The following is a 24,734-nucleotide window of genomic DNA, read 5'->3' on the forward strand; positions in this document are numbered from 1 at the left end:
GCCAAAATAAAAGTACCAAAATGTGTCGGCCAAAGGAAAAGTAAAAATGGGAAGTGAAAGCACGAGATGTTGTTTCCAGGATTGGTGCACATTTTCCATTAAAATTGACCGATACTTGTCACTCAAGTGCTTTGCACCTGTAATAAGCCATTTTCTTAAGAAAAAGGAATGTATATATATCTGATACTTTTTTTATTTATTCCCACCGTGTGTAAAATTGGGAAACTGCATAATTTTTTTTATTTTTTTTTTCCTATTGAGACAAATACATCTTTCAGTTTTCCTATTATAAGGGAAGCGCTGTGTATTATTATATGGAAGCAATTGTTTCTACGTCATTTATTTAAAAAAAAATGGCTATTGGATGTGATTTCTAGGTGACCATGAAGCCCAAAATAAATAAATAAATAAAACAAAGACTTCCTATGTACGCGATTTATAGGTAAGCTGAATAGTTACTTTGATCTCATGACTCTCAATTCTCAAGTGATTGTTTAACTAAGCTTTACCAACTCGACGAGTTGTCGTTAATAACAAGCATCTCTCTCTCTCTCTCTCTCTGGAAAAAGAAAAAAAAAACACACTAGTTTGAATTAAGTTCCTCTCCTACAAATTTCCCTTTCTTTTTTGGGTGACACAGATCAATCTTTTTGGTTACATGTTTATCAACAATAATATCACAATATTTCTACAGATAATCTAAAACTCTCTCTTCAAGGAGTAAAATGTCCATTGTTATTAACACACCTTTTTTTTTTCTTTTTTTTTCTCTTATTTCCGTTTTCTGTTTATACATCAGTGGTGAAAAAGTCAATTGCGTGGATTTCAAGGCAGATATAACACACAAGGCGCATCGTCTTTCAAAGAAGCTACTTATGTTTGGCTAGAAATTTTAATAAAATTGGCATATTCTTTGAAGCAGACACTTGAATGTCCGAAGATACCGACCTAAATCAGAGAAGATGAAATTGAATATGACTTCTTACCTTTTATACCTTTTATGCTTTGCAACAAACTATCAACACATTATTAGATAAACTCTGTACTAAACATACTATATGCATGGCTATACAGGATTGCAATTTGCAGCTCTCTGCTTATTAGCCTAGACCTATATTTCCATGTTTTACAACATATCCACTTTTAATAAATAAACAAATCCTCCTACTGCTTAAAACAGATTAAGCCCTCCAAAATTGATAACTATTTACATCTCGTATCCACACCCACGTATGCTTTCAAGCTCTTTCCAATCCATCGATGACATCCAAAACCTTGAGACGATGAATGTCAAAGTCGATAACAGGGTCCCAAGAAGACCATCCGAGTCGATTCTCTGTGCCCGGGGACTCTCTACCACTCTTTGCCAGCCTGAGAGTCTTGCTCAACCCGGGTTTCGAGGCAGCAAAATTCTGGCTCTTACTAACTCCGCATTTCGAGATCTTCTGCCTCACGTTCTCTAGCATATCTTGGCCTTTGACCGACAATGACCGATGAGACGAGGAAGAAGCCGCCGATGGTGCCACATCACTTCTCGCTCTGACGATCAGAAGATGAAGCCACGTCACCAGTTCGAGAATGCAGGCCTCGGTTCTCTCTCTGTCGGCGTGGTACAGCGTCTCTATCCTCAGCGCGTGAGTTTGGCCAGTGAGTTCGTGGTTCACTTCGGACCTACAAAAAAATTAAGCTGAATTAGCTGAGAAGATAATAAATTAATAAAACTTTATTATTTGGGTGAAGGAATAAGAAGTGTTTGTTCGTGGACGCTCACTTGAAATTTGCCCACCCTCTGCTCCAACCTAAGCCTTGTAGAGCTCTTTATGCACAACATTTTCAAGACAAACATTATCAGCCCGATATAATAAGCAAAATGATATATGGAACACTTGTAGTTTAAACGAGGACGTGGTTAATATAGTGATATCATATGAGTCTCTCACTTGGTTGTATTACGAGCGATCGGAACAAGCCAATGCAAGATTTTATCCATTTCAGCTTTAACTTGATCGCACTGAAAGATAATCAGTTGAAAATAGATGATAAACATGTTTCTGAGAGGCTTTGATGTCAAGTAATGAAGAGTGGGAGACATGAGTATAATTGCTAAATATACCTTGAGATTATCTGGAATAGACTGCAATTTCTCACGTAGAGCTGATTTCATCCCACGTGGAAGCCGTTGATATAGATCATCCCTCATGCTTGGAGGCGCAGAACTTGATAATGTCCCCTGAGTAAAATTGGAAATTAAATCAACAAACAGATAGAATTATTTTCTAGATATGAAATTTGGAGAGTAGTTAATACAGCGTGAACTCACAAGCGTGTCGATTTGAATTATGATGGTTGCATAATGCAATGACATTGGCCCCAGATTTTTCTCGTTGCTCCTAGAACTTGCTACAGTTTTATAATCACCTGCAAGGCAGCGGAGGAAAAAAAAAACAAAAATTTAGCGATATAAGCCACATAAACATAAGTGTGTGTGTTTTAGCCAACGTTTTGTAAATAGCCAAAAACTGTTGGAAATATTTCGTAAATAGCCATATTTACTATAAATTTACTCTGCATTTTTTGTTATTTTTATAGCGTAAATAGATTTATGTGGCTATTTACAAAAAATTAACGAAACGTTGGCTATTTCAAAATTCTAACATTTCATGTGGCTAGATAGCCAATGAACCCAAAAAAAAATGGGCGTAACCATACCTTCAGTTTTGATATCTATAATGTGGATATACATAATTGAGTCATAAATGCTAGCCAAGATTTCTTTTAGAAGACAGAGTATGGCTGAACCATAATTCAAAATTGGGATTATATATGGACAGTGAAACTATGATTCTTCTCGATAAAGAATCACCATTCAATCAAATAAAAGGAATAGGCATTCTCGGAATTAGAATTATACTCTCATCTTTGTTTCTTTTGTGCATATATTACTTCAATTTCTTTTATACTACAAATGCAGTAAAAAAACATATAAGAAAAACCTGACGTTACACAAGCCTAAACAAGATTTCAACCCAACATTCGATGCATACGTACCAGCACTACCAAAGGCTTGATTCATTGTTGTGAGTAAGCACTGGCCAACGTGCACAAGCTTCTCGACTATCTGCAAAGCCAAGATTGTAGGGACAAAAGGGCTAATACAAATTTACACTCTTGAATAGGAAGCACAAATGCCTCTGATGCGAATACAATCAAAATTCAGTGTGTGTGTAGCATGGTATAACTATAGTCCCTAATATACAGAAGACAAAGTAATTCTGCTTGCTACCTCTTCAAAACTCTTGCACCAGAGTGATTTCTTCTTCAAACTTCTTACTATCTTCCTTTGACTCTTGATCTCAGCTCTCAAGTTTGCAAAATCTCCAACACCTAAGGAACGAAGACATTCAGAGTAAAGTAACTGACGAATCATGATTGCCATTATCGACGGGCAAATAGGTGACATCTCATTATGTAACATTGATTGATGACGCATAAACAAAGTGCCTATATGTATGACAAGATTTTTACATGATATGGCAAACATTAACGGACATGTCATGTCCTACAAACTCAAGAATACATTAAAAATGAATAGAAAGTACCATCGAGTATTCAAATTAGAAAAACGAAAATAATGAGATTATAACCTATATGCAAAAGAAGAAAGAAAACCAACCCAGAACTCACCTCTTTGAACTGCAGTTGAGAAATGTCCTTGCTGACTTTTAGCATGGAACTCCTTTTCAAGATTATCCAATGTGCACAGCTCGGAAAATAAATTCTGAAATGAAGAAACAAAAAATGGGCACATGTGTGCTTAGAATTGTCAGCTAAGCTTAGTTAATAGTACGGCATTCTAATTTCAGCTTTAGAGATTTTTCATTCCTGTTTGCAGATGTGAAGGAAACAGAGTAATTTCAAGAGCATCCATTATCTATGGGCACATATATATCGTACTAATTTATGCGTGAAATTATTCCACAAACTCGAGAAAAAACGTCTCCGCTAAAATATCGTGCTGTTCCACGGAGCTGGAGATAAAATAGAAGTGGATTAAACTAATAGAAAACTCACTGCAGTATGGTAAACCAAAGTCATCAGTTGCTCCATTGTTGTATCTGCGCTGATACTCGGTTCCTTATAAAGCCCTCGACCAAACCTGTCGAGATTTCAACAAAATGAACAGAAAGGTACTGAGAAAAAAGTTAAAAGGAAAAAAGGAATTCATTAACAATATTTACTTCTCAAAATATCGATCCAAATAGCGCCACTGTGCGTCTTTACAAAAATTCCCTAAGTGCGCAACCTCTCGTAAAAAGCTCTCCAATTCCTCTCTGCCATGGAAAAATCACAATCCTATGAAGAGCTAACCAGACAAGAAGACTTTAAAAAGTGAAACTGTTCGAAATCGCTCACCTCTTATCAGCTGCGGTGATTCTCAGGAGCTCATTGGAATCTTGAGACACCAATGTCCTCACGCCTTTTGATTCAAGCACCGACTTCTTCAGATACCGAATGTTTTCGCCCGAAAGCGATCGCCCGAGTCTATGTCCCTTGAGAATCACTTTAGCGACTTCAAAAGACAGAATAGATATCGTTGAGCTTAAATCGCTTCCGAGCTTCAAATTGGCCACGCTAGTACCGAGAGTGTCCAAAAGTCCCACGGCCTTCCCAATCGCCGCCGGACCCACCATGCCAAGAATCCGACCCATTGCTGAGACCTTGAAAATACAAATAAATAAACCAAAGAGAAACAATACTATGAGAAAAACAACTTTAAAAAGCTTTTCACACCGGTCGAGACTTTTTATAAGATAAAATAATAAATACAGTCAAAGTTTTAGAGTCGCATGGAGTAACAGTCCCACCAAACAGAATCACAAATATCCATAACTTTCTTTTAAGATATGTAATAATCAATGACAAATAAAACCCTAAGCTTCAAGTCAACGAGACGAAACAGAACTTCAACAGCGATTAAATTTAATTTTTATCACCTCAAAAGCCTTAGAACAATTGATCGCATTAAACGAATGGTGTCGATTGATCAGAGAGGCTTGAACCGATCGAGAACGGTCAACGCTGGGCTCGGTCGAATTGGGACTCTCAGCCACACGAATCGCATTGGGGTTCCCTCGAATCCTCGTTCGAACCCCAGGCATTTCGCTCGCTGGTTCAAGCTCTGAAAAACACTCGGTATTAGAATCAAAAGGCCTGAGATTGATAGTCGAACGATTACGTGCGAAGCAAGAAATGGTTTTTTTTTTTTTTTTTGTTGGATATTTTATTTCACAGGAAAAATAAGGACAAGAGGTTTGTACGAATAATTAGAAGAGATTTGTGTAAAGCAATTTTTTTTCCCTTAATTGTAATACCCACCACAACAATGATCTAGAAGCGGAGCTATAATTTCAATGAAAACGATAGAAAAATTGGAGGTGATAGGAAAAGACATGGTGTTTTCTGGCCGCTTTCGTTTATAAATTCACTAGGAGAAGAAAGGAAGTTCAATAAGAGATTTACAAAGGATTATATTCAATACTTAAGTAACAATTATATAAAAACTTCTTTAAGTTTTCATAAGTAATTATTTTTACATTTATGGAAATTAAACTTACACATTCACACACACAAAAATCTCACAGAGATAATGCCACTAAAATCATTATTAAACTATAAAATATAATATTTGTGATTTTCATACTGACGAAATCTAATAATAAAAATATATAAGTTGCTTAAATTGATGTATCTAAAAACAAATGAGAAATTTCATTATAGGGGTTTTAAAGTTAACAAAATATCGAGACTAGACTTCTTATTTAAAAAAAAAATCTAAAAATGAACTTTTATCCATTTTTCGGAAAAAAAAAATATCCTTCTAGCCAAATAAACCTCTTTCTCTCTTCATTCTTCTATTATCTTTCATTCTTACTCTCAAATCTTCTCTCTAGCTCTCAAATCCTCTTTACTTAAGTAGATTTCATGGAATCATGGGTAAGTTTACTTACTTAGTCGTTTTAAATAAGTTTTTATTGAATAGTATAGCATGTATGGTATTATAGACGTTCATATCTGAATTACATAGGAAAAAAAATATGGGTTTTAACATATTTGTACGATGGAATACGATAGGAGAGGATGAGATTTAACTTGTTTTAAACAAAATTAAGTTATTGTACGATAGGATACGATGGTGTACGACACAGACGCTAATTTTGCTTAATTTTGGTTGTTTTTGCAGTTTTAGTCTTGGTTAGCGGCACTTGAGAGAAAAAAAGAACACGTATGGATCTTCACCAATGTTGTTATGCATGCTTTATATGTTTAGAAAGAGGCAACTTACACAGAGTTAGTGAATAAGATATACGAAAAGAGCCATGTAGACAGATTCATGTTCGACTTAAAGCTCAAAGTCTCATACGCAATGGGTACGATTCTGATTGCTCATGTTGTTTTGAAAGACGATGGTGACTTTTCGTATTAATTGAAGCACAAAAATCATAAGAGATTTCCACTTTGTGTAAGTTTGGTAAAGAAACAGATCACGACGCTAATTGCATATCGAGAAGTATTTAAAAGGAAAGATGTGATGGTTGGAGAATCGTCTCGCATTGAACCGAAGAAGAGACAGAATAATCTTATTATCTACGACCGACAAAATGATCCTATAATCAACAACAAACACAATGGTGGCGAAGATGACTTGTATAACGGGTACAAGGGTGTCGAAGACGAAGTGTACATGCGCGATAGAGATGATTACCACCACAGTGACAAAGATTACGAACTAAGCAGTGTTGGAGGTGATGAACACAACAATGATAGAGGTGATGAGCACAATAGTGGTGGAGATGATGAACATAACAGTGCAGAGATGATGAAGACAACCATGATAGAGGTGAAGAATTTGAACAATTTATGAATCTTGGAGAATATGATGAATTTGTGGAAAAGTTTACAGTACCCTCAGGCCACTGTCGATCGTCACGTGAGACTCCTATAATAGGATCACCAATGGAGTGCGTGACTTATTCATGGAAAGCGCACGAGTTCACAGTCGATGATGTTGTGAATGAAGAATCAAGTCATTAAGCAAGTCATTCTTCTACAGGTAATATAGATTAAATGTACTTAAATTCGCAAATGAAATATATTAAGTTATTAAATTTTTAACTAATCTTGAAAGTAACAAGTTGCTCAGAAGAAGTATATATTGGGCAGCAGTTTGAGAGCAAGCAGGAATTGAAGAAACATATCCACTTGTACGCTCTGAAACATAATTTTTAATTTAGAGTGAAATCTTATTAAAAAAGGAGATGATATATTCTATCCAAAGATGAGAAATGCACGTGGAAGCTGAGGGGTATCGTGCAGTGGTCTGATATATGGGAGATTACGCCTTACGAAAGTAGACACTCTTGTGCGCGTGTGGTTGAACGGAGGGCCATCGAGGAGCTGCACCATGGGTCATTGGTCACGTATTTAAATATAAATAATTCGTTAGTTATATGACGGAGTATTCGGCGCATAACGTCAGAGAAGAAGTCAAGACAATATGAGGTGTTAGCATATCGTATATGAAGGCTTGGAGATCCAGAGAGCAAGCTATTGGGTACGTGCGGGGTACACCGAAACAATCCCATCAGAAGTTACCGTCTTGGCTATACATGTTGCATCAAAAGAATCCTGGAACTTTGACTGACTTTGTGAGAGATAATGATAGTTCAAGTACACTTTCTTTTTATTGGGGCGTGCGTAGAGGGTTGAAGTCATGTTGGCCGATCATATCATTGGATAGTGTATTTTTTAAGATAAAATATGGTGGGCAATTACCTAGCGCAATTACAATGGATGCGAATCCATAGTTATATCAACTTGCATTTGGGTTGTAGACAACGAGTGTCATGCTTCCTGGATTTGGTTCCTGGATACAACACATGAAGTTTATCGTATCTTATCGTCTTTCACCCCTAAATTCAAACCTTAACTTTTCAAATCCGAGAGAGATGAGAGAAATGAGGAGTAAATTTTGAAAAATGAGGAGTAAATTTTGTAAAAAAAAATGGGTTTATTTGGTCAGAATGACATTTTTGTCTATTTTGAGACAAAAGTCCCTTTTTAGATATTTTTGAAATTAGAGGTCTAGTCTTGATATTTTGTTAACTTTTAGGTCAAGTTAATAAAATTTCTCAAACAAATCATGTTCTACATGTGACGTATACGTGACCTAACCCAAAGCAAAAAAAAAACATATTATTAAAGAGAATTGATTTTTGTAAACGCTGTTAACTATCAGCGCTTACATATCTTAAGTTATTTTTCACTTATGCATTTTCGTGGGCCCACATGTTTTCAATACATGTATATATATACTACATATATAAATATGTATATATATTTATATTCTCAATGTTGCGCTGATGGCGTTTACATATAGCAATACTCATTATTGAATACTTGTCCAATTATAACAACTTACTATTCTCAAGATTATGTCTATTATATTCATAACATAGTTAATAAGAAGTTATGATTTTTACAACTTTGCTTCTGAAGCCGACACGTGACTAAGCCAAACGAAGACATTTATTATTTTTTTTCTTTTTCTTTTTTCTCTTGCCTCCCTCTCTCCTCTTGCAAGTTTTTTTCCCTCTCATTTTCTGCTTTGTTTGACCTCTCTCTCTCTCTCTCTCTCTCTCTCTCTCTCTCTCTCTCTCTCTCTCTCTCTCTCTCGTGCACGAGTGCGTGCTTGAAACTAGTATATAATATAAGGAGTAAAACTCTTCCAACTTTGATCTATAGGTCGCTACGTGGTTTCGCCAAACGGCAACATATGGTGATTTTATTTTTTTCCCCATATTTTTCCTATTTTATTGTTTTTTCTCTCTCTTTCTTTTTCATGTTCTTCTTTATTTTCCCGAAATTCTCCCCTCTCTCTCTCTCTCTCTCTTTCTCTTTCTCTCTCTCGTGCACGAGCGCCAACCCGAAACTAGTATATAATATAAGGAGTAAAAATCTTTCAACTTTGATCTATTGATCGCTACGTGGCTTCGTCAGACGGCAACATGTGACAATATTTTTTTGTCACTTTTTCTCTTTTTATTTTTCATATTCTTCTTTATATTTTGAGAAACTCTCTCTCAACACGCGCTATGTTTGGAAAAAAGAGAGAATGAAGAGTGTAACGATGTTCTTCATAATTAATTACAATTACAAAGTATAACAAAACTGTTTTATTCTAACAAAGTTACATTTACTTCTAACTCAAATTATAACTACAACTAACTACGTTTACAAGCTTAAATAACTTCTAACATAATTGAAAACAACACTCGGATCAACGGGGCAGATCTGAGATGTGCTGAGTTATCAGTATATCGTAATTCCGTTTTTTTAGTGTAAACTTGTCTCATAGACATTTTATATTCGCATATGATAAACTTTTTTTTTAATAATTTAGTATATGATATACCTATTGACTGACTAATACAATTTTTCAAAGAGAAAAAATGTTAATATCGCATGCCTATGAGTAGTCTCGAGCGCTGATACCAAAACTCTTGTTCGGTCGAACACATATATTGGTCGTGACAATAACAAAATATTAAAAAAAAACGAAATCTGTTATTCTCATAATAAAAAAAAATTAGTTTAGAACCAACAAAACTTATATTAGCAATATTATATAAATACTACAAGCAATATGTCCGGCGTGTTGCTGCGGAATAATTAATATGATGAAGAAATATATAGAGATATGTTCAAAAATATTTAAGTTTTTAAAAGAATGTATTTAAAGTTTTTTGGAGACATTTTTATGTTTTTGATAAAAAAAAAAATCGGTACAAATGAACACTACTTGTGTCTAGGGTCCAATCTTTTATTTTTCTTAAAAAAAAATTGTTTATTGAACAATGTTTTTGTAAGTAGAGAAGATTCCTCTACTTTATATATATATATATATATATATATATATATATAATATAATGTGCGGAAGTAAAAAGTAATTTGCGATACAATGAAACAAATAAATATTTATTTTAGTGTTGATTGGCCGAGTATCTCGAGTAGATTAATTCAGGTCTAATTTATTTACTCGAATCTAAACCCACTAAAATGTTAATGAGTCCTATCTATTTATCCAATAACAACATATATAGTAGATAAAATTGTAATTTCTAATTTGAGAAGGTGGAAACCAAAAATTTTAGTCCTTTTTCGTTACAACGCTCAAATAGCACAAAAAACATCTTGAACCCAGTTCCTGTAAGACCTGAATGCATCTTTGGAATTAGCTCTCTCTTCTTGTTGATCCAATTTTGAATTAGACTTCTATAACTCAAAACAAGACATGCAACCGGCCACCAGAGCTTCTCGCAAAACACCATTCAAACACTCGAAAATGTTTGTGGTCATTACATTAAACATCTTCCCAGGAAATTTGCTTCTAGCCCAAAGCTCTGGATTAGCTTTGAGAAGATACTTTTGAATTTTTACTTTGTTGTTGGAGAGTATATAGATCCAATATTCAAACTCTCTTTCTGAATACGCTTTAGCACATCTATAAAAAAGAGGCTGAATGTAGGTTTTCTCAAAATTGGCATTCACATTACCCCAAAGATGTTGCATGCATATAGCAAATTTCGCCTCCGGAAACATAGTGTTGACCGCCTTCTGAATTGACTTGTGCCTATCCGAAACAAAAACCAACTCTTTTTTAACACCATACACAACTTGAATATGCATCATAAACCAAGACCAAGATTTGTCATTTTCAGAATCCACAATACTAAAGGCTAATGAGAACAAATGATTGTCACCATCTTGAGGAGTAGCCAATAGTAAGGTACCATGAGATTTTCCTTTCAAGAAAGTATCATCAACGGATATTACCGGACGGTAAAATTGAAATCCTTGTACCGAAGCACCAAATGCAAGGAAGAAATACCTAAAAGTACCATCAGGTTCAGTCTCGGTCACAGTATATGAACCTACAACAGGACTAGGTAAGTATTGAGTAAATAAATCCTTAATTTACAATTAATGTAGTAAATAACAAATATTAAACTGTAAACATAGTGTAAATGTATATAATATTTACAGATTTATTGTACTGTAAATAAGCTGAAAAAATATATTAAAAAGTCGACGAAAATTAAAACTAACCTGGATTTTTCTCTCTGATCATTTCACCAACTAATGGTAAATGACTATATGACTCTTCAAAATCACCACGAAGATCCCTCAGAGCTTCTTTACGACCCTTCCATGCCCTATAATATGTTACCTCCACGTTAAATCGTGTCCTCATTATTTCAGCAACACCGGAAGGCGTAAATTGATTTGTCAATGAACCCCTGAAATAATCTTTGACACATTTGCTAATAAGAACATAAGATGCGTGTTTATTCTTGTGCACAATTGATTGTCCATAGCAAGTATGATATTTAACATATGACCTTATGACCCATAATCCAGATTTCTTGCAAACCGACACATTTAACTTCCAAGAACACTGCAGATTCGAACAATCAATGCTATAATGAGTTTTACTGGATCTATACACCTTGAATTCAAAATTGTTGCGAACAGCGGTCATGCCAATAGCCGTTTGAAGTACATCTTTGCGTCTAAATACGTTATTGACATTAATTTCAAAATTCATAGGAAAATTCCTTAAATCGGGTTCATCATACAATACAATTTCTGCCTCGGAATCTTCATGACTACAATAAGGCAATAATGCTTTCGATGATTCATGGCATTGTTGCTCAAATAATTTCACTGGAAAAAAAGGGAAAAATTAGAGTGACGAAACGATTAACAATACTGCATAATTGAGAGAAAAACACAAACCTGAATCAATTAGAGAAAATGACGAACAATCATCCATGCTTTTTTGGACGGTTATGAATTCTGGGAGAAACAATTTTGAACGTTCAATCGTCTGAAACTGTAAAATTTGAAATACAATTGGCGGCCAAAATATAATGAGTAACTATCGGCCAAAAAAAGATTAGCAATGAATGGAAATATTTTTAACAGATTGTAAGATAATGTTATGTAACGAAATTATAAACTAATCACCTAAAAACATGCACCAAGATATTCAAGATTCTCGTCCTCAAAATTTTAAATTTCAGTCGCAAAATATTCAAAGATTCTCGTCCTCAATTTGAAATTTCAGTTAATACTTACCAATTTGGTTTAAAATGTTTGATTCAAATTAACAAAAAAACTACTTAAGTTACAGTTACTAATCCAAATATTTTAAGGGCAAAGCTGTAAAAAATCCGTCATTAATATGCTGCCACATAAGCAACTGGTTATTTACAAAACGTTAGCCAAATTTAAATTGTTATAGATTCTATGACTTATAGTCAATTTTTTGTAAAGAAATAGATAGCCACTCGCTCCTACAAGGCTATAAGTTAAAGATAATTACATTTTATTTTGGACATAACATTACTTTTATCAAGAATTTTTGTTCTCTTACTCAAACATCTTTAAGTTGATTTTATCCATTAGATTCTTCTAGACTTTACAGTATGTCAATTTTAATGACATAAGGGTAATCATAAAAAGGAGAAATTTCATTAATTGGGCTTAATAAGCCATTAAATATCTAGATTAGACCATAATGTTTAAAAATATATAAATATGGATTTTTGGACACATTTCGGACCAAAACACCCTTGATTCAAAAAATCCATATTTTTTTCTCTCATTTTCAAATAATTTGCATCACAATTCTTTTTATTTGATTTCAAATTATTTGCGCTAGGATTAGAATTTCATTTAATTTGCATCACAATTCTTTTCATTTGAGCTCGACCATCTAAAATTCTAATCTTAGCGCAACCAATTCGAAATCAAATGAAAGAATTGTGATGCAAATTATTTGAAAATGAGAGAAAAATATGGGTTTTTTGAATCAGGGGTATTTTGGTTCGAAATGTGTCAAAAAATCCATATTTATATATTTATAAACATTAGGGTCTAATCTTGATATTTAATGGCTTATTAAGCCCAATTAATGAAATTTCTCTTTCAATAATCCTAAAAAAATATAAAAGTTTCCAAGAAAAAAAATGTGATCACTGATCCGTACGCAATAATGAAACGAGTTCAATGACGGGACTCGACTTTCTAGAAGAAAGAAAAAAGGAAAAGGAAAATTAATATTTGGTTTCATATCATCCTCGCATCTCTATCGAACTCACCGCCCAACTTCTTCTGGTCAGCCATGGCGGAGTGTGAATCGCCGGCCGATCCGTACGCCCTGATGTTGCGAGCCTTGAGCCTGATCCCACTCTCTCACTACCTACTCGCACTCGCCGCAATGATGGTGGTCTTCCTCTACGATTTCCTCGAGCTTCACTTCCTCCAGGACCTCCTCACCGGCTTCCAGGGATGTCCCGTCGCTCTCACTTTCCATTCCTCTTCCCACATCTACAAAGGCGTCGTTTCGAAATGTTCGATTCTCCATGGAAGGTCGCTTTTCTTTGTTCTCTTAGCTGTTTTCAGAAGCCAAACAGAGGATTTGATTTGAGTTTTGTGCAGATATTTTCCGACGCCTTGGTTGTCGAGTCCTCATCTTCAGACTGTTTTTCTCAATTTCTTTGGAATAACGCCGAAATTCAGCTACACAAGGTTCTCTTTTTTGTTATATAGATAATGCTTTCACAGCTGATAGTAAATTCATGGTAGCATTAGCTTTTATTTTGGGATCAAGAGTTTACATGCAATTGCCTTGTATAAGTAGTAGACCATCACTGCTGTACTTAAACTGAAGACGAAACCTTTAGCTGACCCGAGATAGGATAACTGACTAGGATTTTGATGCATATCTACATTAGAACGACAATAAATATGCGTTTGCGTTGAATAAGGTCCTCCTTGAAATCGATTCGTAGCATGTTCTGGAATATTTTGGCATGGATTTTCGGATACTTGTACTTCATTTTTCTTTGAGGCTGATTGAAGTCCCCACCCCATATTATTAGTTTATTATTTCTTCGTTGAAAACCTTCTGTTTCTTATAAATGTATGCCATCTACAGAATCTGGTTTCATCTAATATATTATGTTTATTTTCTCCTAGAAATGTCTTTCGCACTTCTGATGGTGGAACTATTGCGTTGGACTGGCTTATGAGTTATGATGGTATGTAAGAAAGTTTTACTTCATTGTAGTCCTTTAAGAGAAAAAAGCTTCATGTGAAAGAAAAAAAAAAACCATGAACGGAAGTGTCAAAAGAAAACCGCATAAACTGCAGACACAAAGAAATTATTTCTTAGTAAATAGTACCTTTCTTTTAAAACCTTGCAAATTTTTATTGGAAATTTGATATCTTGGGCATGTGGTTTCCTCTCTGAAGCCTCATAGAACTCTTGCGATGCATTATGTTACTTGATAATGCTTAGGGCTAGCCTTCTTTCTCTAAAATCTTCGATGCATTCTGCTTTGAAATATGCTAATAAAACAGTTCACCATGTGTGCACACCCTCATACTTCTTTCAACATAAATTCATTGTGACTTCCTTAAACTAATTGTACCTGAATAGAGCTTGATATTGAATCCCAGAAACTTGGATTTCTATGATGAATAAGAAATTGAAATTACCTTATGCAATTTTATTCATGTGCTAATTGGATTTCTTAGCATTGTTTACTTTTATCACTTATCCAATGATCTGTACTAGTGATTTTTCAGTTCGCCACTTTATTGTGTGCACCTTTTCTTCTTTTGTCTGCCTAAGCTAATCTTGTGCAGTTCACGATGGAGGTTTTCAAACAACTGGTGCTCTTCCTAGAGATGATTCAACTCCAATCGTGTTAGTGATTCCTGGTCTTACAAGTGACTCCCAATCCCATGTATGTTCTATGTTTCTCACAAATGAAAGGTTTATCTATAAATCCTCAGTAGTTTTCACCTCCATATCTTTGAGAATAATTTGATTAAAAAACTAGACCACGGCTCTTAGGCTGGACAACAGTAAGTTTAATTGATTTGGTTCTTTATATGATCATGTTTCTCATATTTACCGCAGTACATGAGGCACCTCGCTTATAACACAGCAAAAAGTGGATGGAATGTAGTTGTCAGCAATCACAGAGGACTTGGTGGTGTTTCAATTACTGTGAGTTTGGATTTATCTTTGTGTGAATGTTTGCATCTTTTCTGTGGGTGTGCACCGCCAGAATGGAGTGGAGCCAATGTGCTTAGCAGTGATGCTTAAAACTGCAAATGTATTGTAATAATGATCTTACCTTCTTTTTGCTAATTTAATAAATTGCAGTCCGATTGCTTTTATAATGCTGGGTGGACGGAAGATTTACGGGAAATTACGAATCATCTCCAACAAGAATACCCCAAGGCTCCATTATTTCTAGTTGGAACCAGCATTGGAGCTAATGTTCTGGTATGCCCCGTGGTCACTATATTTTCTCAAGCCAAGGAACTTTCATTTCTCACATTAATAGTTTAGATACTGAATGTAGCTCGACTACAAATGGCTGCTATCAATGCTCAGAATTGTCTCGGACACGTCACTTCTATGTGGTTAATATCTTTGGTTTTTGTATTGACAATCCACTCTCCCTTATTGTGTTTGCTTTTAGGTAAAATATCTCGGGGAGGACGGAGATAATATACCTATTGCCGGAGCTGTGGCTATCTGCTCCCCTTGGGACCTTTTGGTAAGTATGTTTACTTGTTGAGTTAATTTGAAGTAAAATCACATTACAGTGAGCTCCTGCGGGGTTGTTAGCCATGATGTTAGACTTACATACTAATTTGAATTAATACCATATCTATGTTCCGCTACGCCATCTTAATTAAATTGTTACATGCTCCACTGGATATGAACTAAGATTCAGATCTTGATATAAACCACATTAAACTAATTGCTTATTCATATATAAAAACTGTATCCTTTTAACAATCTGCCAGGTTCTAATTTCTAGAATAAATTTTAGCATAGATTTTAATAACCATATGCAAGTGCTCAATTTTTTTACTAAGGTGATCTGAGATTTATTCACTGTATGCAGATTGGTGACAGATTTATTCGGCGCAGGTTCGCGCAGACATTTTATGACAAAGCCCTTACCATTGGTCTCCAAGGCTATGCTCAATTGTATGTATCATGACCCCTTTCAAGTGAGAAAATGGAAATTAAAGTTTTAAACAAGAGTCCACATCCTTCCATGGACAAAAGAAATATTCCATTCCATACCCGTTTATATCACTCTGAACACATGCTTAACTTTGTCTGTCGCGTTGTTTCGTGTCTCAAGTCGTTGCTTTATCTAAATCATTGTTTCCATAAAGGTTTCATTGCCGAGCTTTGTGTGATTGTAACATTTGTTTTAATTTCACAGGCACGAGCCTCACTATTCTCGTCTTGCTAATTGGGAAGGAATTTTAAAGGTTGGCTTCATTTCCCACTTTCATGTTTTATTGATGCATGACGATTCTAACCTTTTTTAAGCTAAGATTCATCACTGAACTGGAACACAGGCTTGTAATAAGCTTAAATTCAGTGCGGAATGATCATCCAAAAGCAAAAAAATATGTCCCGAATAAAAAACACTAGTTGAAAACATTTCATCCTGCGTACATAGCAATTTATATCGAGTATTATTGGGTGCATCAATATACTCGACTAATAGTGATTCACGTGCTGTCCTTCCTCTTCAAAGTCGCGCACCATTAGAGATTTTGACCACCATGCTACCCGTCTCGTCGGGAAATACGAGGTTCAAAAATTTGAAAATTACATTTCACATTCTTGTTATTTTCCTTTCTCTCAACAGTTAAAAAAAATGCTTTCCTCAATCTTGTTTTCCCAGACTGTGGATACATACTATCGGCGCTGTAGCAGTGCTAGTTACGTGGGAAACGTGTCAGTCCCTCTTCTCTGCATCAGTGCTGTGGATGATCCAGTCTGTACCAAAGAAGCCATTCCTTGGGATGAATGCAGGTCGAGCAACTTGTTATACTCTAATGAATGCTCTACTTGTTTTATTTGAGAACAACGTTTGAAATTTTTTTCTCTATTTTTACAGGGCAAATAAAAATGTAGTGTTGGCTACAGTTAAGCACGGAGGACATCTCGCGTTCTTTGAAGGAATCACTGCATCGAGCTTGTGGTACTCCATAATTTCTTTGTATTTTTTCTCTCCCATATTTTTTGTTCATATGTGCATAAGAATAATGGTTGCATATATGCCGTTATATTTATAATGCTCGATATGCTAGAGACTTTCTGGGGCAATTCACTTACGAAATAATTTTCAATCACGAGTCAGAGAATGGCACTGCAACCTAATCTAACCAATCAGTCTTTTATAGGCTCAAAACTTGGCAATCTTTCACCATAAACCAGATTGAAATGCCTTGACCAGACAGAGAAGATTATTACCAATGAAACTACTCTGGTTTTAGTGTTGCATATAGGTGCACTGTTAGAAGTTTTGATTGCTTCTATATCGAAAGAAATCACTCTGACAAACTGTTACACTAATGACTCTCCGTAGAAATGATAATTTCTCTCAACTTGCAGGTGGGTAAGAGCGACTAATGAATATATAAGGGTTCTGCATTCTAGCCGATATATGCACGTAAAGAGCAAGGTGCTGATTCGTCACAAGCAAGGACTCATTAGTTTTGTTTTTTTTATTCAACATTATAAAAAACCTAAATCGGGTTTATTCTATCTCGACCCAGATCCCGAACATTGCACCACAATCGCCGCTAGACTCTGCGATTGACCGGGGTCCATTCGTAAGCGTTGCAGAGGACGGAATGTTGGTTGCGATGGCCAACGAGCAAACGGAAGATAATTCGATAGAAGAGTCGTCCGAGCCTCGTGATGCTCGTCGTCACGAAGAAACAGAACCAGTTTTGGTGGCAGACCCGGATGAGCCAAGCACAGAACCAAAGCCGGACCTCGAAAGAGTTTCTGGGCAAGTCACCAGCGACCAGGATTCAAAGCCTCTCGACACAGCTTCTCTGGTCAAACGTTCGTTTGACCTGCTGCGGAGACAGAACAGGTATTCGCTATGGTTGCTCGCTTATATTGCCGTGGCTACAAGCTGGCCATTTTTGGGCTCTATCCTCAATGTATTCTATAGAAAGAAGCTCAGAAATGTCTCACCGGCCGCTTTGCTCAGAAGTTAATTGAATCAGACGGCCAAGCACTGTTGTTGTAGCTTTTTATATTTGCAAGAGATGCGGAGAAACATTATTATTGAAAATTTATATATGGAAATAAATCATGAGGAAGATAAACAATTAGAGCTAAAATGTGTGAAAGCTGGGTTTAGCTGTTGACTATGGAAGTAGCATGTCATTCCGAGGTAGCAAATGAAATAATATTTGTTTGTTGCAATGAATTGTTTGATGTGTTAATTTTTTTTTTTTAAGGCAGCTTTGCTGCAGTGGGGATTGAACCCACGACCTGCACACATGAGGGTGGTGTGGAATTACCATTAGGTTATCCTAGGTACCACTTGTTTGATGTGTTATTGAATCTAAGATAATTTTTTTCAATATATTAATATAAAAATTAGATGCGTGAAATTATTGACTGGTGTTAATAAATATATCACGGCGTAGATAGGAATACAGTACTCGTAGGGGTTTTTTTTTCGCAAGGATTAAACGACGATGCTACATACGACGCAACAAAGTTAGGTCAAAATTACTGCCGTTCATGCGTTTTACAGAATTCAATGGATAAAATTGACTTTCAAATAATCTGTACATCCCCTAAATTAATCATTTCAAACTTTTAGGTTTTGGCACGTGTAACTCCAATTGTTTCATAAGGGTTTATTTGGGGCTCAAAAAATGTGAGGAAAAAAAAATTGAGAATCTATTATGTTTTCTTATGCATTCTCCGTATCATTTTCATTTACCTTTAAAATTTCACTTTCTTCCATATTTTTTAGGTTCTAAACGGACCCTAAGTATCTTGGATGACAATTTGAGCTTCCTTTAAACACGAAGGGTCTTTGATTTATATCAGGTATTGTCGTAATCGTCAGTCGGTCATGATTTGCCGGTTTGTGAGCATGCTTGCTCGGATGAGACACTTAAGAAGAAGTGACTTGTACCGAGCTTCGTACGTGCATATTAGAATTAGAGTTGTACAAAAATTAATTGAAAATTGGTTAAACCGATAACCAAACCAATCCAAATCCGAAATTTGGTGCCACATCAACAAACTAAAAATTTGGTTTATTAATCGTTTTATGAATTTTAAATCCGGTTAAACCAGTTAGAATTTAGTCCTTGTGGCCTAGTGGAAATGTAGTTCGAATTATTAAATACATAAACCAGTCGTAAGATATACATATCGTGGCTTAGTGAAAATGTAGTTTCAGATTGCCTTAAGCATTTCAGTTTGAATTCAGTCCTTGTGGAGAGAATTTTCGTTGTGCTTTTGTCCTTTTTACAAATGATTTTAATTTAAAAATGTATTTATTTAAAATTGGTTCAAAAAATTGGATATTGATTTTAATAAACTGAATAATCGAATTTCGGTTTTGACCTCATTATTAGTCTAAAATTTTAAAAATCAAAAGTCGGAACGAAATTAGTGACATGAAAGTTCCATACTTGCAAAAACAAAACGTCCAACATTAGTGATGGGTGTATTCATATGGTTTTTAATAGGGAATATATATATCCGCCTCATTGTTTATTTATTCTGGTCTTGCGGACCATGAGGTAAAATTGATGTACCTCTCCTTTGTATATAAAAATAAATTACAGAGCATTAACCAAGCTTTAGTAAAACTCAGGGGTATGTATGAAATATAATTTGTATATATACATTCTCTAATATTTTTTTTATAATCGCCGTAGTTCAAATTGGGTCTAAGCTCTAAAGTGAAATAACATTAAAACCCTAAACCCTGTCACCCCCCAATGGCTGAAACAATGGAGAACCCAGGGAAACAGGCCAAATTCGAAGAAGTCGAAGAACAAGAACAGACCTTCGAAGAGCTCGGATTGGACCCACGTCTCACTCGTGCCCTCCTCAAGAAGGGAATCGAGATTCCAACCCCGATTCAACAAGTCGCGATTCCTCTCGTGCTCGTCAGTGTTTCTTTTCCCCTTCAATTTTCCCACACAAAATAAACGATTTCAAGTGTACGAACCGAATTTTAAATAGTTTCTGGGGGTCTTGATTTGGTTTGGGTATTTCAGGAAGGTAAAGACGTTGTTGCTAGGGCTAAAACTGGCTCTGGGAAGACCTTTGCTTATCTTGTTCCGTTGCTTCAGAAGCTCTTTACTGATTCCGGTTCAAGCCCTAATCTTGCACCTAAAGCTTTCGTTCTCGTACCCACCAGAGAACTCTGTCAACAAGTCTGTTCTCCTTCACTCCCTTTTTTTTCCTTATCAATTTTCTTTAGCTAGTATTTTTTATTTATTTTATTTGCTTGATATTTTTTGATAGGTCTACTCTGAAGTGTTATCTCTCATCGAGTTATGTCGAGTTCAACTGAAAGTTGTCCAGTTGACGAGCAGTATGAATGCCTCAGAGATGGTTTTACTCATACTCATTTTAATTCTCCAATTCAAGATATTTATCGTGTTTTTGTCGGTTTTGTATCGGTCTGTTGATAATCGGGAACACTTTTGATTTTCAGAGGAATGCATTGGCGGGCCCGCCCGAAATTCTGATTTCTACTCCGGCCTGCATTTCGAAGAGCATGTCGGCTGGCCTTCTTGAATCAGCTTCCATTAGTAGCTCTCTCCAGATTCTCGTTCTCGACGAGGTGTGAAATCTAATCCTCCATTTAGTAGTACCACACTCTACCTCCTTAATGGGGCTTATATTGAGAATATGTGATGTGTTATTGTTGGGATGGAAAGCAAAGTTTTCATTTTTTGTCTTCTTCTTAGCAAATGTGTAACTTCCTCATGTCCTACTTTGTTAGTTTGATACAAAAAAAAAAAAAAAACCCCCCACAAAATATGATAATTGGAAGTGTGAAACTTTGCCTTATTATTATGTGTTTGCCTTTTATGTTATTTTAATTGTTTCCATTGAGGGGTATGATTTACTAATATTCATTTTCAGGCAGATCTTCTTTTGTCATTCGGTTATGAAGATGATATCAAAGCACTAACGCCTCATATTCCGAAAAATTGCCAGTGCCTTCTGATGTCCGCTACCTCAAGGTGTGTCCTTTAGGATTTTTAATACCATAAACGCTAATGACGAACTAAACTTTCCATTTTTATATTCTTATGCTTTGTTGTAAACTGTTCAACCAAATATATATAAATGCTATATTCTCCCTCACTGTTACAATTTACATTTACATGGTTTGGCTTTAAGCATAGTTGAACCCATGTATTGTTTTGAAGAATATTTTCTCGTATGGTTTATACTATTGCGTGAAGCTAAGGGAATTATATAGAAAATTTCGTAGGTTTATTCTTCTTCTTATAATCTTATTTTTGCAGCGCCGATGTTGAGAAACTTAAGAAGCTGGTCCTTCACAATCCGTTCATTTTGACTCTGCCCGAAGTGGGAGATGTCAAAGATGATCTCATCCCAAAAAATGTTCAGCAGTTTTGGGTAAGCAATATTGTACCTTCACATGATCTTTTCAGCTTTTGAAATTAGCGTCTATCAACTTAAGTAAAGTATTTGTATCCTATGTGTTTATAAGGCTGTATCTTGTGATTATAGGTTCTAGCCTATGTATAGTTTTTAGTATTTGTTTCATTATTCATATTTGACTTATGCTCGAAGTAAATGCTGATGAGTGATTACGTTTTTCTTTTTTCTTTTTTCTGGACTAGATATCATGCGCTGCTAAAGACAAGTTACTTTACACACTTTCTATCTTGAAGTTGGAGCTGGTTCAGAAGAAAGTTCTCATATTTACTAATACAATCGATATGGGATTCAGATTGAGATTGTTTCTGGAAAAGGTACGATTGATTCTCTTCACAGTAAATTTGGTGGGTCGTAGAATCTAAGAGTGTCTTTCAAGCGGCAACGTGCGTCTTAATTGTTACTAATTTTTTAAATGTTCCGTACTTGCAGTTTGGAATCAAATCTGCTGTCCTAAATGCCGAGTTGCCTCAGAATTCCCGTCTTCATATTCTTGAGGTACACCTTAATTCTAACAAAAAAAATGTAGTGTTTCATGAATAATTGTTGATGATTTTGTGTTATAATTCTAAGGATTGGAATTTTACACGATCTTTGTTATTGAATAATATATGTTTTTATTATTAAAGGAATTCAATGCCGGACTTTTTGATTACTTGATTGCTACGGATGACACTGAATCAAAAGAGAAGAACGAAGTCAAGGAAGAAGTTAATGATAAGCAGAAAAAGTCGGGAAAAAAATCGAAGAAAAAGCTAGATTCGGAATTCGGAGTCGTTCGAGGAATTGACTTCAAAAATGTGTACACGGTAAGCCATTGCTATTGCGATTTTCTTGAAATTGGGTACATTGCTATCAAATACTCGTATTCACTTCTTTTGCATGCCTTTTTTGGTTGGTAGGTTATCAATTTTGAAATGCCTGAAAGCTGTGCTGGGTATGTTCATCGTATTGGACGTACTGGAAGAGCATTTAATACGGGAGCTTCAATCTCACTAGTGAGTTTCCTTTAACACAGCTTAGGGTTTTGTATTTTTTATTTAGATTTTTTTTAATGGGTGTCAAGATCTGTTGAGTAGATTGTTCATCCATGTACTTTGATTTTCTTTTATGGATCCACCGAATGATTTACACGAGTTTTTTGTAATAGAGGTGTTGGAGTAATTGGTCTCACGTGCTTGTGGTGCTAGGTTGATATTTGTGATGGTTATATTAACATTTATTCTGATATTTGTTGTCTTAATAGGTTTCGCCAGATGAAATGGAAATATTAGACGATATAAAATCCTTCTTAGGAGATGACGAGAACACAGATGACAACTTGATTGTTCCTTTTCCTTTATTGACACCGAATGCTGTTGAGTCCTTGCGTTACAGAGCGGAGGTAATTTATTTTGTTCTGGACTGTAGACTGATTAATTAGTTATTTTTACTTAATTGTTACATAGTTCAATTAGTTAATTTATTTTTGTTTTGTGATTTAAATGGTGACTTTTATACAGGATATTGGAAAGAGTGTCACGAAAATTGCAGTACGTGAATCAAGAGCTCAGGATTTAAGGAACGAAATTCTCAACTCCGAGAAGTAAGTCCTTGCCTCTATCTTGCCTTGCAAAATTTACCTTTATTTTTTTAACTCATATATTATTTTGACAACTTTTTCGCATTCTCAGATTGAAGGCACATTTTGAAGCTAATCCAAGAGATTTAGGTAACGGAAATCAGTACTTTTGGCTTTTCCGATCACAGTTTTTTTTTTCCGTATATTTTCTCAGGCAATTTATTTATTGAAAACAGATCTTTTGAAACACGACAAGATCTTGAGCAAGAATCCTCCGGCTCCTCACCTGCGTGATGTTCCGGCGTACTTGGTGGACAATTCAACCATGGAAGCGAGCAAGATGGTCAAGCTTGCAAGAGCAGCCATGGGGAACAAAAACGATCCTCAAGCTAAAGGATCCAAGAGAAAATTCAGAAGAAATAAAGACCCTCTCAAGACATTCTCCGCCGAGGTAAAAGCTAGCTTGGTATCTCAGTTGTCGAATTTGCAATGTGTTATGATTGCCCTTTGTTGATAAACTCGTCTTGATTCGTGTCTTGGTAAAAAAAAATGCTGATTTAAGGGTTTGATTTTTAATTTATTTTTTAAAAATCAATCGCAGGCGCCGAAAAAGGGACACGGAGGCGGAAAGAAGAGAGGAAGGAGCGGTGGTGATGGATTTAATAAGGGCAAAAAGAAGAAATCTGTTTGATTATTTGTATGATTTTACTAATTTATTCATTCAGTGGTACTACCCTTTGAAACAGGGTTTCATCATATGATTCCCCACAATTTTGTATCAAAGTCGTAACATAAAATTTAGTTCATGTAGAGCATCACAAGAAGTATGGAATGAAAGTTTCAAAGTTTTATTTAATGAAAACAAAAGGAAAGAGAAAAATGTTCTTTTATAATATCTATGTTGTGTGACTATATTATTTATTCAGAATGCACTCGGATTAGATTACTGATTGATTATCAGCACGATGACAAAAATTATTTTCCCTCGGATTACGGGAATGCAAGAGAGCTGACCAGAGAATACGAGTTGTTTAGTAGTTCAATCAAATTGTTTTTGTTTTCTGTTTTTGTTTTCATATAGTTAGTCTAAAAAAATTTTGCCATTGTTTTCAAATAACTGTTTGGTAAGGATTTCAATTTTTTTTATTCAGTTTTTTGTAATTGTAATGTAATAATTCACACAAGAATTAAGCGTCGAGATATATACTAATTGAAAGTCTTTGTTGCGAACATAATGATCGTACTTTTAGTTATAATGATTGTTTACAAGTTCATCGGAAAACACCGTTTGTCTTTGTAATTAATACAACAAATATCAAATTTTGATACCTAATGTTGACTAAAAATAGTGAAAACTTATGTGCTTGACGAGAGGATCACGACCAATTAACAGTTTGTAAATTGGAGTTCCGATTGTTTAAAGTTTGTCATAATTGTAAAACTTAAGTATTCCAGGGAACGAAAACAAATTCGATAATCAAAATCGAGGAAAATGAAATGATGTTGATAGGAGAGAAGGAGATGTCA

General features: G+C 35.2%; 3 protein-coding genes across 3 annotated transcripts; 2 read left to right on the plus strand and 1 right to left on the minus strand.

Moving 5' to 3' along the window:
* Positions 1-754: 754 nt before the first annotated feature.
* Positions 755-5,431, minus strand: LOC149391254 (protein PSK SIMULATOR 1-like). The gene is made up of 13 exons (XM_089620517.1): positions 5,377-5,431; positions 4,995-5,179; positions 4,414-4,718; positions 4,239-4,331; positions 4,072-4,156; positions 3,685-3,778; positions 3,284-3,384; positions 3,049-3,118; positions 2,321-2,418; positions 2,114-2,230; positions 1,941-2,011; positions 1,772-1,816; positions 755-1,671 (listed from the first exon to the last, which is right to left on the minus strand). The coding sequence occupies exons 2-13, from the start codon at positions 5,157-5,159 to the stop codon at positions 1,239-1,241; spliced, it is 1,677 nt and encodes a 558-aa protein (XP_089476643.1). The 5' UTR covers positions 5,160-5,179; positions 5,377-5,431; the 3' UTR covers positions 755-1,238.
* A 7,727-nt stretch (positions 5,432-13,158) lies between these two features.
* Positions 13,159-18,401, plus strand: LOC149391255 (alpha/beta-Hydrolases superfamily protein). Its single transcript, XM_089620198.1, has 14 exons — positions 13,159-13,494; positions 13,564-13,653; positions 14,104-14,165; positions 14,776-14,876; positions 15,053-15,142; positions 15,302-15,424; positions 15,624-15,701; positions 16,056-16,141; positions 16,386-16,434; positions 16,707-16,763; positions 16,857-16,987; positions 17,073-17,156; positions 17,570-17,639; positions 17,734-18,401. Exons 1-14 carry the CDS (start codon positions 13,247-13,249, stop codon positions 18,184-18,186), a joined length of 1,722 nt encoding a protein of 573 aa, XP_089476324.1. The 5' UTR covers positions 13,159-13,246; the 3' UTR covers positions 18,187-18,401.
* A 1,475-nt stretch (positions 18,402-19,876) lies between these two features.
* LOC149391256 (P-loop containing nucleoside triphosphate hydrolases superfamily protein) lies at positions 19,877-24,194 on the plus strand. Its single transcript, XM_089621279.1, has 15 exons — positions 19,877-20,112; positions 20,224-20,382; positions 20,474-20,563; positions 20,667-20,795; positions 21,101-21,201; positions 21,490-21,604; positions 21,832-21,963; positions 22,079-22,144; positions 22,276-22,455; positions 22,549-22,644; positions 22,893-23,030; positions 23,149-23,231; positions 23,320-23,357; positions 23,444-23,658; positions 23,809-24,194. The coding sequence occupies exons 1-15, from the start codon at positions 19,942-19,944 to the stop codon at positions 23,896-23,898; spliced, it is 1,803 nt and encodes a 600-aa protein (XP_089477405.1). The 5' UTR covers positions 19,877-19,941; the 3' UTR covers positions 23,899-24,194.
* The last annotated feature ends 540 nt before the right edge of the window (positions 24,195-24,734 follow it).

Source organism: Urtica dioica, chromosome 7 (assembly GCF_054948205.1).
Source record: "Urtica dioica subsp. dioica isolate 48M chromosome 7, U.dioica_male_clone48M_v1_H2, whole genome shotgun sequence".
Classification (NCBI taxonomy): domain Eukaryota; kingdom Viridiplantae; phylum Streptophyta; class Magnoliopsida; order Rosales; family Urticaceae; genus Urtica; species Urtica dioica.